Source organism: Mugil cephalus, chromosome 1 (assembly GCF_022458985.1).
Source record: "Mugil cephalus isolate CIBA_MC_2020 chromosome 1, CIBA_Mcephalus_1.1, whole genome shotgun sequence".
In the NCBI taxonomy this organism is placed as follows: domain Eukaryota; kingdom Metazoa; phylum Chordata; class Actinopteri; order Mugiliformes; family Mugilidae; genus Mugil; species Mugil cephalus.
Genome location: NC_061770.1, coordinates 47,039,426 through 47,057,762, shown reverse-complemented (window position 1 = coordinate 47,057,762; position 18,337 = coordinate 47,039,426). Strand labels below are relative to the sequence as shown.

At 41.7% G+C, this 18,337-nt stretch overlaps 3 protein-coding genes across 6 annotated transcripts; 2 read left to right on the top strand and 1 right to left on the bottom strand.

Annotated features, from left to right (window-relative positions):
- Positions 1-33: 33 nt before the first annotated feature.
- Positions 34-4,009, top strand: homezb (homeobox and leucine zipper encoding b). 2 transcript variants are annotated; one of them, XM_047590488.1, is made up of 3 exons: positions 34-938; positions 1,871-1,985; positions 2,271-4,009. In XM_047590488.1, the coding sequence occupies exon 3, from the start codon at positions 2,286-2,288 to the stop codon at positions 3,717-3,719; it is 1,434 nt and encodes a 477-aa protein (XP_047446444.1). In that variant the 5' UTR covers positions 34-938; positions 1,871-1,985; positions 2,271-2,285; the 3' UTR covers positions 3,720-4,009. The 2 variants fall into 2 exon arrangements, with proteins under 2 accessions (XP_047446444.1, XP_047446437.1); XM_047590481.1 differs by lacking the exon at positions 1,871-1,985 and having other exon boundaries at positions 816-938.
- On the bottom strand, positions 3,776-7,002 carry cideb (cell death inducing DFFA like effector b). Its single transcript, XM_047590501.1, has 5 exons — positions 6,824-7,002; positions 6,407-6,521; positions 5,516-5,674; positions 5,219-5,409; positions 3,776-4,603 (listed from the first exon to the last, which is right to left on the bottom strand). Exons 1-5 carry the CDS (start codon positions 6,847-6,849, stop codon positions 4,462-4,464), a joined length of 633 nt encoding a protein of 210 aa, XP_047446457.1. The 5' UTR covers positions 6,850-7,002; the 3' UTR covers positions 3,776-4,461.
- A 3,121-nt stretch (positions 7,003-10,123) lies between these two features.
- LOC125011297 (protein NLRC3-like) lies at positions 10,124-18,077 on the top strand. Of its 3 annotated transcripts, XM_047590451.1 has the most exons (8): positions 10,124-10,335; positions 11,676-11,754; positions 11,896-12,124; positions 12,245-14,051; positions 14,261-14,434; positions 14,851-15,024; positions 15,327-15,500; positions 15,670-18,077. In XM_047590451.1, the coding sequence occupies exons 3-8, from the start codon at positions 12,088-12,090 to the stop codon at positions 15,683-15,685; spliced, it is 2,382 nt and encodes a 793-aa protein (XP_047446407.1). In that variant the 5' UTR covers positions 10,124-10,335; positions 11,676-11,754; positions 11,896-12,087; the 3' UTR covers positions 15,686-18,077. The 3 variants fall into 3 exon arrangements, with proteins under 3 accessions (XP_047446407.1, XP_047446398.1, XP_047446415.1); XM_047590442.1 differs by having other exon boundaries at positions 15,327-18,077; XM_047590459.1 differs by lacking the exon at positions 14,851-15,024 and having other exon boundaries at positions 15,327-18,077.
- Positions 18,078-18,337: the final 260 nt, after the last annotated feature.

Below are 18,337 nucleotides of genomic sequence, written 5' to 3'. Positions count from 1 at the left end.
CATTTCCAGACTCTCCTTCTCATCCTCCGTTTTCCACTGTAAGGCCTGCTCCTCTGCTTTCAGCTTTTCCACAAGCTCTTTGTGAGCCGTGGTGAAGGTCTTCATATTGTGTAGGCGGTGCTGGTCTTCAATGGCGCAGGAAACACACACACAGGTCACATCGTCCAAACAGTAGTACTCCAGGAGTTTGCCGTGCTGTGGACATTTAGTGGTCCCAGACAAATCCATGGGTTCAGTCAGAGGATGAGTCTGCAGCAACACAGGTGTGGTGAGATGGGCCTCGAGGTGCTGGACGCACATGGAGATCTCGCATTTCATGCAGCTCTTCCGTGCTGGTTTCCTGTCCTCCCCTGTACACATGTCGCAGAGAATAATCTGTGGATCCATTTGTAAGTTGTCTGACATGTTTTCAAATGCAAGAGGATCTGGGATCTGGTGATTTATAAAATAGCTTGAGTCTGATCTGATAGCTGCTACTGTTACTACTGAGAGATATCATTTACTAGGAACCACCCACAGGTTAGGCTGTAAACTTTTATGACAGTGCAACGGTCAGGTTTGACTAAGGCCCATGCAATTTCATTACAAACATACTGATAAATAATGCAACTGCAGGGAAAACTGACCTTAATACAACTATGGAGGGAGTGTTCATGGAGTTGTTAATTGTATATATGTGTACACTCGGTCCATATTAACCATGGCAGACATGATAAAATAACTACATTTCCATCATCATCAGCCCATATTTAATAATGAAGAAAGCAGATGTCTCATTTTTACACGTGTATAGTTCCTACACTTGTGACCAATGACTTTTGAGTACCCGAGACAAATTAAGAGCTGAGTTCATTCATGTCGATGCACTTAGTGGTGGTTATGGACGGAGCAGATCAACAGAAACAAAACATCTTACACGACATTGAATGCACTTAAAGGTAAAACTTCTCAATCGTTCATTATCGGAAAATATGATTACTTTGCTTTTACATAAAATATAAATAGTTGAGCAGGTTAAATAAAAAGTTAATTCGCAAGTTTTGCCGCTGCCATGTAGCGTAGCATGCTAACCAACTTGCGATTTTAAATGTTGCTAAAGCTAATGCTAACAAACTGATAAAAAATGCCCCATCGTTGATTAATGCTATGTCATTTATTTATCTCGTTCGGTAGAATCGTTGGGTAAACGTTTGTGTTAACTAGTTAAATTGTCTGACTTAAGTTAGCAAGCTAACACTACAGTAAAAAATAATTTCCCTTCTTAGTAATGCTTATTAAACTACCGTGTTATTAAGTTCGTGGTATTTGTTAAGGCATTTCATTAATGCAAAATAAACGTATATGTTTATATGTTGGCTAGATGGTAAAACTTTTAACTGGACATATTTGCACTACATCGCTTTGTGTTTAACAGATCTGCTTCATTTAGCGGCTATTGTGTTCTAGTTGTACTTGTTATTTGTGTTAACTTCCGATTTTCATATTAAAGATACTTAAAAAAACGTGAAAATATAGTAAATATTAACTGGAAAAAGACATTATTTAAGTGCACCATTTATACAAGCTGTATGAAATGCACTTGAATGCATCAATCATCATAATCCATTATCAATAACAACTCAGCGCTGTCAAAGGAATTATTCTGATCCAGTACTTTTGATATTCCAGTGTCTTTGGCTTTACATCACATCCAATTCTTCGTGTTATAAGTATTTTTATTTTGTAATCATGTCAAATTTCTGGAAAAACGTCAGATGAAGGCCTATCCATGGAAACAGTTGTCTTATAGATCACAGAGACATTAAGTTAATGTTGTAGGACATTGCTGCTTTCAAATTTATCGTGTTAATATGAATGTCCTTCTCTCAAGCTCATTGTTGGTCCAGGTTCACAAGTTGTGACGTGCTTGCTGGGGGTTTGCCAGTGCCAGTGCAGAGAAGCTAAACTTTCACATCAACTTTCATATCCTTCTGGATTTTTTGAAGGTTTGTAGACAGCAATTTGGACAACCTGACAATGAGGAATTTATCAGTTTGAAACAAGTTGTTCCTAATCTTGAGGTCAAATACTTTGACTTTAGTCTTGTTAAATCTCCCAAGCCTTTGTCTTTAAGGCATGTTTGAGACTTACCAACCGATTAATAGCAGGTTGAGATCAGGTATATCCTCACAGCTAATAAAGAACATCTTGTCTGTGTTTAAGATGATGACCATTTTTGTATTTTATTGTTTATTCTAAACGCATATTCCAAACTTTTCTGTTTGTTTCAGGAGCCAATACCACAGATGAGTAAGATGGTTGTTGATGGAGGGCTGCCCAAGCTCAGACAACAGACACCTAATGTCTGTGAAGATACCCAAACTTCATCCGACGTTAGCACTGGTCCTGAGACTTTCAGCAAAAGCCAAACCAGCCCTCTGTGTCTCCCCCTGGTCTCTGAGAGTGGGAAGCTCATATGGGTGCATTCACACCAGATCGACCTACACATGGATGGTGCAGCCGAGATGGACAAGGCCTTCGACAGGTTCCCGTACCTGACTCAAAAACAGACGGAAGCTCTGGCACAGCGCTGCTCCCTGCACCCGGACCAGGTAAAGGTGTGGTTCATGGCACAAAGGCTCCGCTATGGCATCAGCTGGGACTACAAAGACATCTTTGAGAGCCGGAGGAAGTACTTGTCAGGTCAGATGAATGTTCAGGGAAAAGAGGCACCGCAAAACAGGATGGAGGGAGAGGTACTGAAGGGCACAGCAAAGATGAAGAAACAGACATCTGGTGGGATAAAGGCTGGGGATGTCAGGGTGGAAAATAGTCCCACAGTGGGGGAAAATGTGTTGGCTAATCTGGAGTTGGAGAGAAAAACTAAGCAGGAGCCACTCGTGAAGAAAAAGAACAAAAAGTTAGAGGGAGACAAAAGCAGTGCTCAGAAAAAGCGGAAAAGGATGACAGTGACAGACAAGGTGGGAAAGAAGAATATGAAGGAGGGTAATGAGGGTCTGTTGGAGAGAGTTTTAGAAGGAGAAGTGAAGAAGGATCAAGTTCAGAGCAAGGGCAAAAAATGCACCCAGTCAGGGCCAGAGATGGATACCAGTTCATTGATCATTCTGAGGCCGGAAACCTCAACCTTTAATGCATATCCACTGACCGACAGCCCCATAATAGATCTGCTGAGAGGAGTTCCCTGCTCCACCCCGATTATCCCCCCTGTGAATGACAGCTACACTGGAGAAAAAGAAAAGCAGGCCGGGCCTGTAGGGGCACCACGTGAAGATGAACAAGACCAAAACATTATCGTCACTGACATCGCTAAACTGAAGGAGCTAATTGAAACAAAGGATAGCCCCGTCGCTGCGGATGATCCGACCCCATACGTCCAGCAGCAGGATTCTCTTGCGCTTCAATCGTGCGCATTTTCCACTCTCTCCCGCCATTCAAAGACGCAGGCTCAGTTGACGATGATGAAGATGGCTTTCCTGCAGTGCCAGTATCCAGGCAGCGAGGGCTACAGCAAACTGGCGAAGCTCATCGGCATTCAACGCCACGCGCTGGTTCAGTATTTCGCCGACATGCGCTACTACGTGAAGAAAATGAAGCCTCGCTGGATGAATCATGAGCAGCACAGACAAACCGTGGCCAACATCAAGTATCGGCAGTTAAGGGATTCGCTGGTGAAGGCAGAACAAGATGAGGGCGGCGCGACCTGGAAGGAGACGCTCTAGAGCAGCGAGAGCTATGGTGATGAAGAAAATATGGAACGACAAAAAAAAACGCAAAAAAGCCTTCATCTCTTTTATTCTGTGTTATAACATATCAAGTTAAATTCATATCTCAGAACTTTTGAAAAGGTCCAGCTGTTTGTTAAGGTCAGTTAAACGTTACCTCTTGTTCTTTCGTGTGGACGTTCCAGTTAGAGCAATGATAGGATTGAACGTTGACATCCATGTGCAGTATTTTCATTTGTTGCACCTTACGCCGATGACGCTGTGCTGTTCAGATGTTTTTTTTTTTATTCAAGTCATTCAAGTAAAACACTTGTTCGAACGTGACTCATCTGATTATTTCTCACATTAAAACTTTCACAAACTACAATACAAATGAGCATTTCTCAAATAACTACACAATTTGGTTTGAAAGGATAATAAAAAATTTGGATTATTTATATGATCTACACCAAGTTATGAAAGATATGACACAAAAATCTACATTAATATTATTAACAGTCATTCTTATGCATTCATGAGCTTCATCTGGTGTTAATAAAGACCCAAATATATTTTTCCATATATAACCTGTCACACAATCACTGTTAATATTTACAGATAGCGCATTGTTGTCTGTGGATTATTTTTTTCTCCTCATAATAAGGTAAACAAAGTAAAATTTGTCAATACCTAGATGCTTAAATTTACAACATCTCAGAACAGGGCTAGCGAATCAGATAAGGTTATATAAATAAAGGGATCAGTTCCAGGTGGTGGTGTACTCTGCCCTCTGTGGCTGCCAGAGCTCTGCACCTTCAATAATGCGGCGGATCACGGAGGCGGAAGTGATGAGCAGGTGTCCGGCTGCGTGAAGGAGGCTGGAGGCGAAGCGCAGAGCTTCTCTGGAAACACAACCGAGGTAAAGTGTCACCGGTATATATCATAATGTGTGGCCTGAAGCAAGAAATAATCGCAGTTTCTGACTGCAAACTGCACATTGTAATAACATATCAACAAATAACCGAAAACCTGAGAAACACTGATATAAATGAAGGTAGACCACATCTCAAACATCGGTTTACCCACACCTGCCTATATAGGTGCGTCTAACCTCTCCTCACCTGTTTGGTTCAGTTCTCAAACCTCCAGAGACCTGTCCTCGCCCTGGATCTCACTCCCCGGGTTCCTACATCCAGACTTCAATGGACCATAATTGGCTCCATACCATTGTTTATCACATCCACACGACCTCTTAAACCCTTCCCCTCCAACCAGTCCATGTCCTACCTTTCCCTCCCCTGTAACCTGGTCAAAAAAAGCTCTTTCTGTCCTGTCAAACAGCCTCTTGGATTTTGTCTTTTGACCTTTTGGTTAGGATCTACTGCACTGAAAGACCTAACTTGAGAAGAAGAGGATAAAACAAGCTCCACCTTGACTGGATAAAACTGCATCAGTACAACACTGCACCACGTCATTTCGGACAAAAATGTGTTCAGATTGAGTTTTCCGTGGCCTACCTGAGGACTTTCTTCGGGCCGAGACACTGAAAATCAGCGCTCACAGTGTAGAGGCCCTGAAACGTGGCCTTCACATTCAGGGAGCCAAACACGTCCTTGGGGCTCATCTTGTAAAGGTCAAAGGTGACGCGAGCGATGTCTTTGCCAGTCCGAGGCTTCTCGTGGCTTTGAGGTTTGAACACGACCGCACCCTGGGGGAACCGAAGCACAACGGTTGCTGAGGGCTGCTGCCAGTAATCTGTGGTAATAATATATATACGTGTATTAATATCAGCTGGCCTCTGTGGTGCAACATACCGCCAGGGGTCTCCATGTCTGTCCGGGCTCCAGGGCCATGAGCATGACGTTGTCAGGTAAGGTCATGAGGAACTCGTCGGAGTCCACCTCTGTGCCGTCCTCCTCACAAACCAGAGACAGAGACAGAGCAGACAGGGACAGCAGCAGAGCCTGGCATACCTGTCAGCAAGGACCACAACACTCGTTTATTGAGAGAGGAACCTAATGCACATTTAATCCTATTTTTCTCGTGTATGGGAAAAAAACAAAAACATCTAGACGAGGCAGAAAGTTTAGGAATGATAATTTAATGTCACAACCTTTCCACCAACACAATAAAAGTGTAGATGGTTATAATTGAAAGTCTGACAGTTAAAGGGTTTTTAATCAGAAGAAATACAGAAATACAGAAAGCGACTTTATTTATTATGACACCAAATTAGCTCTAATCAGGTGATATAGAAAGACATCTCAGAAAGCAGAAGAAGCTGTTGACCCAAACACTCATTATCCTTTAACTTCCATTGTGTGGACTTTAAATTTGTAGCAGTTAAAGTCAAAAGTGCTGTTCAGATGTTTTCTAGACGTGTAATCTTAGAGGCATTTTATCTCTTGAGCGCAGCCTTGACTCATGACTCCATGTGATGTATGAAATCATCAAGGCTCCACGGTGGGAGATGTCATGTTTTTGAGTTTATCAAGGTCAATGTTTAGGATGATATCATGTTTTAATCCGCCTGCAATACGCAGATAGTTGTGATGTAATGTATGCCCACATTCTTTGAACCTTTATATCAAAGTCACCAGTCAAACGTTGCTCTCCTTTCCTTGTCTATTTGCTGCTGTTTTACCCTAATCGAGTTTTTATCCTGTATTTCTTTCCATTATTTGTCGGTTTTCAGTCCCTCTCACCCTTTCCTTCAGCTCCTCCAGCGTCCCAGCGGTGATACCCTTCCTCGTCTCCCTGTTGTGACAACACACTCTGAACGGGCGCTGTGGTGGCGACCACACTCGCTTGGTCACCGATCTGGGGACAGACCAGACGCAAAAGTAATTCAACAAACATTTCATCTCGATCCTCTGAGATTCAGACATTGTCATTAAAAGGCAACGAAAAGGTGGTAGACATGTTAATACGTTATGTAACTGAAACTGCTTTATCTATTAAAACAGAAGATTGTGAAAATCTTGTTATATATAATTACATTTGTGGGTGAATCACTGTCTTAGATAATCACCTAAATCTAACGGACATGAATCTCATCAGCAGCGGCGTTTGGTTCAACATCAACATAACATCAACACAGTTAAAACGAATTGTTCACTTACTTGATAAATGAGGACGTGGTATCCATACTTCTCACAACCTGGTCTTTTTTGGTGTGACACAGTGCAATAATATCAGCGCTGCGTGTTTTTTTCTTTTTTGACCCAGCAGCTGGACTTTGCTCCGAACCTGATGATTGTTCAGATACAGAACAGAACGGGCCAAAGTTCACATGTCTGCCTTAGTGTTGCCTGAGTTTTACCCCGACACGTCCCTCCTCATCTGAAAAGCACTTTGTGACGTTGGTGCTGACGTTCTCATTTGAAAGTCCTGCTCTGACAAAATACAGCATTCTAATAATGATTGCTTGTTTTGTTCTTTGTAGTTTATATTTAGAAATGTGACCACAGCTTGGGGCATTTTAATAAGATTAATTTAAATGTATCTTGTACTTCTGGCTGAAATATCAAATTCGTGGCTAGTGATATGCTACACGCTGTTTTCCACGAGTCAAAACACCTGAAAGGATATTTGATTATTACATCAGTCTAATATTAAATTATAGAATATGTATGTGGTCATTTTAAGACTGTTCATTGTGATCTAGGTCCATACCTATATCTGTCGATGCAAGTAAAACAAATAAGATGGTTGGTAGATGGCAGCTGTTATTCTGCTGAAGAACAAAGAAAAAGGAAGAGAGAAAAGAAAAGAAGACAGGGTAAGTTAAGCAGATGAAGCCAATTACTAATACTAAATGTCTAACTAAATGTTGCTAGTCTAGCCTGAACTACACTAAAGGCCAAACTTTTGGAAGCAAGGTCAGAACAAAATGAACATGACTATAAAGACTAATTTATTTTTTTTACTATAATTTATGATGCATTTGAGTTTTTCTTGCTTAGACTTTGCTTTCTTCAAAGTAACCTCCTCTGGCTTTAACAGCATCATGGCATATACGAGGCATTCTTTCCACAAGTTTTTTTAAGGTATGTGCCAGGAACTGCATCCCAAGCTTTCCAGAGTTCATCAAGAAGAGACTGCTGCACTTTTCTGACTAATCGATCCAATTCATCCCGCACAAACTCAATTGGAGAGAGGTCTGGAGACTGAGGGGGCCAAACCATCGTTTGAAGAACACCTTCCTCTTGTTCTTGTCCAGGTAACATTGACAGAGCACTGGCAGAATGCTTAGGGTCATTATCTTGCTGTAAAACAAACTTTCGTCTTAGTAATGGTAAATGGTCTCGCTCTTATATAACGCTTTTCTACCTACTCAAAGGTACTTAAAGTGCTTTTACAGTCAGAGACACATCCACCCATTCGCTCACACAAGCACACACACTTTCACACACCAGTGCCAGTTGCACTGGGAGCAAATGGGTGTTCAGTGTCTTGTTCATGGAACGACATGATGCAAATCTCCTACTGTATCACCTGCAAAACATCCCCATACCATGGCACTACCACCTCTTTGCTTTACTGTGGGTGTCACACGTGGTCTGTTAAGACGTTCACCAGTTTGTCTGCGGACGTAGACTCTGCGTTTTGAACCAGATAGTTCAAACTTGCTTTCATCAGTCCAGAGGACTTGTTTCTAATCATCACAGGTCCAGTGTGAGCGTTTGCACACTCATATCTCTTATTCTTGTTCTGTGGACGAAGCACTGTTTTGTTTTTTTGTTTTTTCAGATACACACCCCTTCAGACCAGCCTTTCTCTGAAGTCTTTTCACAGTTGTCAGAGACAGTGGCATCATTTCAGTTGTGGACAAGGTATGGCAAGGATCACCTCCTCCTGTGGGGTCTGGGGGGGTTTCTCCCTGCCGAATTGTTTTGAGAATTGTAAATTTAAATGTAGCAGCCAGTTGCGATTTGAGAGCAAAATCAAGAAGCTTTAGACCATCAATTATCACTATTAATACTATGGATTGGGTTATAGTCACAATACCATACACAGGGGTTCACAATGTAACTTTTCCTTTTACCAACAACAGAAGAATGAACCAAAATATCAAGGCGATTTCCGTTCCAACACAACTCAGAGTCAAAGGCATCACTGAGCGTCAGTTTAAGGATTACACACACATTCCACAGCTAACATATTTATGGCCATTTCACCGACATTAGATCAACAACACAGTAAGTAGCCCCAGTGTTCTGCTTCCACAGCACTATGATTTCCCCACATGTACAGTACATGATGCTGGTTTAAAACAACAACAACAAAAACAGTGTTCAATTGAACTTTATCCTCTGGTTTTGAGGTAACCGTCTTCCTTCCAGGCCCTTTTCTATCATCATAACTTCCAGTTTCTTTTAGTCATTTCGGGGTGTAGTAAACTCCTCTGTTGGACACCATTAGGCGTTTTGCAACAAATCTGTACTGTTGTTTCTTTACTCAGTTGCTTCTTTCTTGCCACTTCTGTGGTAGTTTGCCAGAGATTTGAACGAACTTGAGATTTGCTGGGATATTTGTATGCAGACTCTCAAAAGCCAAAGAGTTCAAGTGAATAATGCAAACTGTGATTTTTTTTTCTTTTCCACTGTTGTGACTCTTGCAAATCTTCTAGACTCAAAGACTAAACTCAAGCAACTTTTCTTTTATTGACATTTATTCAGCAATGGTCTGGAAAATGGTGCATACCATTGAAATCAAGGTCTGATCATGCAGTAAAAACATATAACTCATGCTGTTTTCTTGCTTCCAAAGCTTTGGCCTGTAGTGTACATATGGGGACATCAAGTTAGTTTAATGTGTCCAGCTGTGTTTTCTTTGTGACCAAGTCTATTGTGGACATTTATTTATTAGTTTTTGCCTAGAGCCCAAATAGACCCTTGCATCTATATGCTTAGCAGGTGTATGTACTCTGAACCGCAGACAGATGCAAAACCATAGAGAAACCACCACGATGACTGTCCTTACTGTGGTCAGTGTCCGTTAGGCTGCTATAAACCATCCACATCCAACACTACAGATATATAAAGTGGCATAATGACACATTTACTGCAACTGTAAAGTGCTTTGGTCTGAAAGTGAAACTCCGCTGTGTACTATATGTCTACAGAGATATTATTGAACTGATGACAGATGTAGTAGTGTCATTTATACGCTGAGTAATCAGTATTTACTGCCCCCTGGTGGTCAGACGGAAGGACAGCATTTAGATAATAACAAATAGCAGGTCACACTGATAAAAAATATTTTGTGAACACTATGTATATATTATATTAATATACAATAAATAAATATTATTGTTAGATTATTTTTTTCTTCACTAAAATACTTGATTTTACAAAGACCTTTGTGGGCGTTTCCTTGTTTCCTTTCACTTTCATATTGACTTCTCTATTCGTGAAAACCTCCACGTCATTAGACTTCCTCGTTAACATCAGATGCAGCTGCAGCTTAGCTTTAGCAGAAATCTATCGTCCACCCTAGGCGAGTCAGAAAGTGTAGTAGCGGTATAGAAAGTAGGAAACATTTCAAATAGGAAACTGCTAAAAGTATCCGCCATTTTGTGCCGATGAACGTGAGCCGAAGCGGCGGACACGCAGAGAGTTTTTGGTGGCCGGTAGGTGAACACAGGCTCGCTTTTAACTGTGTTGCTCCACTTCCCCACAACTTTGTCTGTCGCTGATTTGATACACAATGTTCTTCGCGTGATAATATTATACTTCAAAGAATAGTTTTCTTGAATAATTCCTTGTTTTCCCTGACATTGCACATCTAAGTTTGACTGATGTCATATTTAGCCCATTATGATGTGTTATGAAAGCTCAGTGGAGTATTACTATGCACTACTAAGTTTCTCCTTATTTTCTCATTATTATCCCTGGCTCTCTTGCTCAGTATGGCTTCCTGTTTTCTGGGTGTTATTCGCACACTTCCGCTCTTCAGGTTTAAACCATGAATTATATAAAGCGACCAAGGATTCAGCTTCGTCTGAAGGCTTGTTCAAGTCGTGTTCATTACCCCACCATACCTTAATAAAAACATACAGAGCTGTGAAATACTTCTAGTCCTGTTATCATACATACAGGCCGACAAGACACTACATCTACTACTACTACTACTACTACTACTACTACATGTTGCAACATCTCACAGGGAAAGCAGTTCGGGCAAAGTTGGGCCATATTTCTCTGGTGGTTGCGTGACTAATTGTCACATGCGCTGAATAGCGGGGTTCTATTCAACTCAGGCAGGAATACCACCAGTAACTTCGATGACTATCACCTATAAATTCAGCAGATGGATGTACAGTCGTAAAAACAAATTAACAAATCAACCATTATTGCCTAATATGTGTAATTGCGTATCAAAGAATAAAAAGGATCCATTAGCCTCTCATCGAAATCAGACATGTACTGACCACATCTGTCTCCATAAAGCGTCATTGCGTTTTGCAAGTAATTCATTCATTTATTTTAACTCAAAACTAGTTTCTGTGTCTGTTGGTCTCAACGTTGTCTTTCAGGACAGCACACTCTCCTGGTCCTGAAGGGCTAACACAGAGACAAACAATCATTCACCCCTATAGAAAATTTAGAATCACTAGTGAACCTAACGAGCGTGTCTTTGGATGGCGTGAGGAAGTCAGAGAACCCATACAGACACAGGGAGAACATGCAAACTCCACACAGAAAAGCCCCTGTCGGATCCAAACCCCAACCTTCTTGCTGGGAGGCATATATACAGTATATGGCAGCAGGACAGGGACAGCAGTCTATCACAGAATGAGCTTTTCTGACTGACTATGGTGCTGTGTAAAGGGTCGGTGACATTGTTCATGAAAACTCTGGAGGGGTTCTAAGACTATTAAGCAGCGCTGTATACACATAGCGGACAATTCTGCCTTTTTGTCTCTGCATGGGCAGCCATAATGTGATCTTTTACTTGATTTATCCACAGAGTCGAGGAGGGGAGTTCAGACGTTCCCAATGGTCGGTCTGCCCAGAGGAATCAAACACACCTGGACTCTATATTTAGGGTTTGTACATGTACAACAAGTACTTTTATGAGTGTTGTGTTGACAGTCATACCCATGCTTCACTTTGTAGACCAATGGATGTCCACTCTGTCTGACTATTGACTTCAATCTTATGCTGTTATTCATGTTACTCTGTTCCAGCTGCTCGAGGATCACATTATCACTTTTGTGAGGAACAAGCTGAAGAGGACGCAGGAGATTCTGAGTCCAGATTACCCAGAAGGCTTAGAGTGTCGGAGGGAGGATGAGGGGTTGTCGGGAGGTGAGGATGACGAGCAGAGGAGGAGCAGCCAAGAAGCTTTTCTAAAGATCGTACTGCATTTCCTCAAGAGAATGGAGGAGGAGGAGCTGGCTGACTATCTGCCGAATCGTAAGAGGATAAGTGGGACATTTCAGACATCTCATGAGATGGACCAGATATATAGATTTAAAATATTATTCTTTAGAGAAACGAATCTTAATGTCTTTTATTTCTTGTGTGTTTGTTCAGAAATTATTCCTGCCTTTTGCCAACGTAAGCTTAAATCTACCCTGAAGAAGAAATTCCAGTGTGTGTTTGAGGGCATCGCTGAAGCAGGAAACCCAACTCTTCTGAATCCGATCGACACAGACCTCTACATCACTGAGGGGGAAGTGGCACAGGTCAACAATGAGCACGATGTTAGGCAGATTGAAATAGGATCCAGGATACCGCACAGACCAGAAACAATAATCAGACAAGAAGACCTCTTTAAAGGCTCTCCTGTAAGAGATGAACCAATCAGAACAGTGATGACAAAGGGAGTGGCTGGCATCGGGAAAACGGTCTTAACACAGAAGTTCACTCTGGACTGGGCTGAAGACAAAGCCAACCAGGACATCCACTTCACATTTCCATTGACTTTCAGAGAACTGAATTTGGTGAAAGAGAAATCATTCAATCTAGTAGAGCTTGTCCATTACTTCTTCACTGAAACCAAAGAAGCAGGAATCTGCAGCTTTGAAGAGTTCCAGGTTGTGTTCATCTTTGATGGTCTGGATGAGTGTCGACTTCCTCTGGACTTCCACAACAATGAGATCCTGACTGATGTCACAGAGTCCACCTCAGTGGACGTGCTGCTGACAAACCTCATCAGGGGGAAACTACTTCCCTCTGCTCGCCTCTGGATAACCACACGGCCGGCAGCAGCCAATCAGATCCCTCCTGAGTGTGTTGACCGGGTCACAGAGGTCAGAGGGTTCACCGACCTCCAGACGGAGGAGTACTTCAGGAAGAGAATCAGAGATGAGGAGCAGGCCAGGAGCATCATCTTCCACATCAAGGCATCACGAAGCCTCCACATCATGTGTCACATCCCGGTCTTCTGCTGGATCTTTGCTACAGTTCTGGAGGATCTGTTGAAAACCAGAGAGGAAAGCCGCCCGCCGCCCATGAGAGGAAAGCCGCCCGAGACCCTGACTGCGATATACCTCCACTTTCTGATGGTTCAGGTCAAACTGAAGATGGTCAGGTACGGTGGAGAATCTCTGATATATTCACTATCGAGTCCAGAGAACACGAAGATGATTGAGTCTCTGGGAAAACTGGCTTTCGAGCAGCTGCTGAAAGGAAACTTGATCTTCTATGAATCAGACCTGATGGAGTGTGGCATCGATATCAGAGCAGCCTCGTTGTACTCAAGGGTGTTCACACAGATCTTTAAAGAGGAGAGAGGGCTGTACCAGGAAAAGGTGTTCTCCTTTGTTCATCTGAGCATTCAGGAGTTTCTAGCTGCAATCTACATGCTCCACTGTTACAAAGCTAGGAACATGGTGGCTCTGGCGGACTTCCTGGGTCAAAACTGTGATCAGTCGCCTCTGGATGAATTTCTGGTCAGAGTCACAGAGAAATCTTTGCACAGTAAAAATGGCCACCTGGACCTATTAGTTCGTTTCCTTCATGGCATCACTCAGTGCAACCAGACCCTCGTAGTAAGACTGTTTGGGCAGGCATTTTACACAAGTCCGGCAGTCATCAAAAAGGCTGTGGACAACCTGAAGGGGCTGAGCATGCACAACATTTCTCCTGACAGAAGTATCAACATCTTGCACTGCCTGATGGAGCTGGATGACCTCTCAGCACACAAGGAGATCCAAGAGTTCCTGATGTCAGAGAACAAATCAAAGACAAGACTCTCTGAGATCCACTGCTCAGCTTTGGCCTACGTGCTGCAGATGTCAGAGGAGGTTCTGGATCAGTTGGATTTGAAGAATTACAATACATCAATGGAAGGACGACAGAGACTCATATCAGCTGTGAGGAACTGCAGAAAGGCTCGGTGAGTCTGGGCAAACATCTTTAATGATGTTCTGGTCTGATGTTGTCAAATGATTTGTTTTATTTCTGTACTGTTTCTCCAGTGACTGCATTAACAAATAGTGGACAGGAAACAACCTAATCGAGATGGTCTCATATGAAGAGAAAACCGAGCGCATGTAGGAAGGGCCTTCTCTCAAAATAACATTTGATTTGTCCATGTCATGACAGACTTTCTGGTTGTTATCTCTCTGGGATTCACTGTGAAGTCGTGGTCTCAGCTCTGAAGTCCAGTCCCTCCCATCTGAAAGAGCTGGACCTGAGTGACAACAACCTGCAGGATTCGGGGGTGAAGCAGCTGTCAGCTGGACTGCAGAATCCAAACTGTAAACTGGAGACTCTGAGGTCAGTTTACTGGCTGTCACGTTTTGTTGTTTGTATTATATTATGTATTGTATTGTATAGCACAGTTGTGAAGGACCCAAATGATGTTTCACAAGAATGCATATTGACCAACGCCTAAGGAACTATCAAGAAGACGTGGGGATTTTCAGAGTGCAACAGGAAGCATGTAAAACACAAACCAGAGAAGAAACTTTCAAAGTAAAACAGGAGGGATATTCAACAAAACCCATGTTATTTATCTGTGGCCACGTCAGTAGTTTTGTGATGGCTGTGCTGTCATGACAATGATTCACAACAACAAAGACAAAGTCGCTCTTCTGATTTTACTGAAAGGTTCATTAAGAGATAGTTCAACTGCATGTTTATAACCTGAACACATCTGATGGACCTATTAACATATTTTATTCTCTGTTCAGATTGAGTTACTGTGGTTTATCGAAGATCAGCTGTGAGTTTCTGGCCTCAGCTCTGAAGTCCAACCCCACCCATCTGAGAGAGCTGGACCTGAGTGAAAACAGCCTGCAGGATTCAGGAGTGAAGCATCTGTGTGGTTTTCTGGAGAGTCCACGTTGTAAACTGGAGACTCTGAGGTCAGATACCTTGTTATATTTGTATGCTGATGATGATGTAATACTAAGCTGCAGATCCCCAGTGAAGATCTTCACAGTAAAGTCTTTAAATTTAAGGATTTAAAAGATTTAAAACATTTAAAACAATTATATAACTAAAATCCTCACTTAATTTCCCCCTCTTTTGGCTTTTATTGTGTGTTATGATAGAACGTAAATACAATGATTAGAATTTAGATTTTTTTTTTAAAGACTATGAAACACTGAGTGCTTTCAAGACTGAGCTTTGTCTTCTAAGCTGACAGCTTTAATTCTTCATTCAGGTTGTGGTGCTGTGGATTATCAAAGACGAGCTGTGACTATCTGATCTCAGCTGTCAGCTCCAACCCCACACATCTGAGAGAGCTGGACCTGAGAGACAACGAGCTGCAAGGTTCAGACGTGGACCAGCTGCAGGCTTTCCTGGAGAATACACACTGTAAACTGGAGGCTCAGAGGTCGGTACAGGGTCGGAGTCGGTCCACGCTCCGCAGTTTGTAATAAACACAATTGGTATCGAAGTATAGATCCAGTGTTTCCCGTGAACCTGCAGTTACAGCGTCATTGATGAAAATAGTGGCTGTGGTCAGTAATTTATCAGCTCTGTTTATGTTCTTCTCTCCACAGTTGGTGGTCTTTGTAAAGTGAGCGTGACCAGGACGCAGGGTGTGCTGAAAGAAGATGAAGAGAAGTGGGGCGGCGGAGCTACACGGGGGCTTCGCAGAAGTATAAATACGCTAACACAAGGCCTAACGTCTCCTCAGCCCACGGTGCTGCCAAGAGCCAGCAACAAATGACCCCACTGCCACTGGACTTAGGAGAGATCAGGTTGGAATTAAAAGAGAAATGTGAAGAGGTTTAACATAAGAATCCATGGCGTATCGGAAACCTCTGGCTCCACCTCCATTAGCATCTCTGATGCCGTTTCCAGCTCGACTCAAGGTTACGTATTAAGGGGAGGTTGATTTATCCAAACACAGCTATGGAATACGTTGAGAAGCACACTGTAGGTTGACAGTTTAACACAGCTTTAATGGGTTATTGTTATGGTAAATCCAGGCATTAGTTTATTTTCCTTAATAATCAATATCCTCGGTTATGCATAGTGGCTAATGCAGCATTTGTTTACTTGTTTGTGAGTGACATTCCGTGATGGATCATAAGTAATGTATTCCTACTGATTTATTCCCTCTACTAATGAAGTAGACTGAGGGTTTCAAACTCATTTTAGTTCAAGAGCCACATTTAGCCCGGTTTGACCTCAAAGGGACTTGACCAGTAACACAATAGCATATTAACCTATAAATAATGACAACTCCAAATGTTTCCCTTTGTTTCAGTATAAAGAAGAGCATTAAGTAGTTACTTTTCTTGGAAAATTGCAGTTAATGTCTTCAATGTGATTTTTGCACCTTTTTTTTGCCAATTCATCCTGCAGGTCAGATTAGACCTTCTGACGGGCCACTTTTGGCCTAAGCATAGGAAGGACTATGCATTGTCTGACTTAGTTTAACCTCTTCCCTGCAACTTAAATAAGTTTTGCAATCAAATGCTTTCAAATGTAACGTTGCATGTCTTATAATTAACAATTGATTATATATATACGTGTGTGTAGTTGATGGATTTGCTCTATGCTCGTTTCTTATTGTACTTGCTTGGAGTTGTTCCTAAACTCTTTTTTGTGTGTCTGTGTCAGGCTGCATCCTACCAGGGGATGACTGTTGCCTTCAAGGAGTGTCATTTCTATGGGGTCTGGCCTAGGTACACGAATTCCGGGTCCAAACGTTTCCCAACAGAACACTCACTGAATTGTCACAAGATGGTCAGTGTCGTTTACTTCTCCCGTCAGTGGCTTTACAGTATTGTTAGAGGACATGGTGGTTGGCCAGTGAGGTGAAATGTTTAAGTTGCTCATTCATCCAGTGATATTCAAAAACACTTGTCATTTGCTTTCCTGTGGGAGATCCACATACACTCACAGATGACGTCATTAGGTACACGGATGAAAAGAAATCCGGCCTAATATAACAGTCCTGCACTAAACTTTTGTGACTGTCACAGTGTTATAGTGTTTCTGTTATTTAGTCAAGCCCACTCACTAAAATATTAGAAACAAGTATCCATACAGTGTAATACAGTTCAGTAGTACTACAAATCACAGCCTTCCAAATAAAAACACACATATTTCTTTTCTTAACAAATAGAGGGTATGTATATTTTTCTAATAATGTATATCTGAGTAAGTGATGATCTATATTACTCCAATTCCTACTCAGAGTCTTAGTGCTCATACAAACTGTATTGTATGTTCTGACTGTCAGAGAGCAAACCTGTCTCAATCACTTTATCCAGATTTTTCTGAAGAATCGTGGTATGGTGAATGTATAGCAGTTTTATAATCCCACCTCTACCTCATCACTATCAGTTTGTGAATAATCCTTCCCTGCTAAGTGCTTACCTCCAGTTGTTATCCATTCTGTTAACACGGAGAACTGTTACGGCCTCATAAAACTAAAGTAATACAAGGCTCAATGAGGCCACAACATATAAGGACGCCACACAAGGATTTCATGGTTACCAAAAATGAAACTTTATTGAAAGATTTGCATTGGGCAAGAAAGGGAAAAAAGGTTAACCCACAAAGTTATGAACCAAAACGAGATGGAGACCCCAGAGGAACAAAAGAGGGAAACACAGGGCCAGCCAAGCAATGGGCCGTCGCACCCTGTGCTTTCCCCTATTAATTAAAAGAAAGGTATAACCTAAAACAAAAACGCCAAACAGGACTACTGGCAGTCTCCAACTCAAACTAAAACAACAAACTCAAAAAGGAAAACTCTGCCATGCAAAACAGGAACCATTAAAGACCTTTTATTCTTACTGACCTGTCCCATCACATCCTCCGGTATCTTTGCTGCTCGTTCAAATGCTATGATTATTTTATTATTTTTTTCTATTTACATTTTTTTACATATATACACATTTGTAAATGTGCAATATACTTAGAATTAATAAAAGAACTTGATCAGAAACAACCTGCCGCAGCAGTTCTGTCTGATTTTTTGCCCCCTCATTGTTGTTTGTGTATAGTTTTATTTCAACTGTATTGTTATATTGTGATGTGTGTCTTCATCTGACTGCCTCAACACAATTTACATATGAATTGGACATGTCATTTGGAAAACAAATAATAATAGGTAATGGAAGGTGTAAATGAAAAAAAAAAAGATAAACATTGGTAACAAAATCGTATCATTTACTAAATGTACCTTCTGTGTTTTTTTTTGTTTTGTTT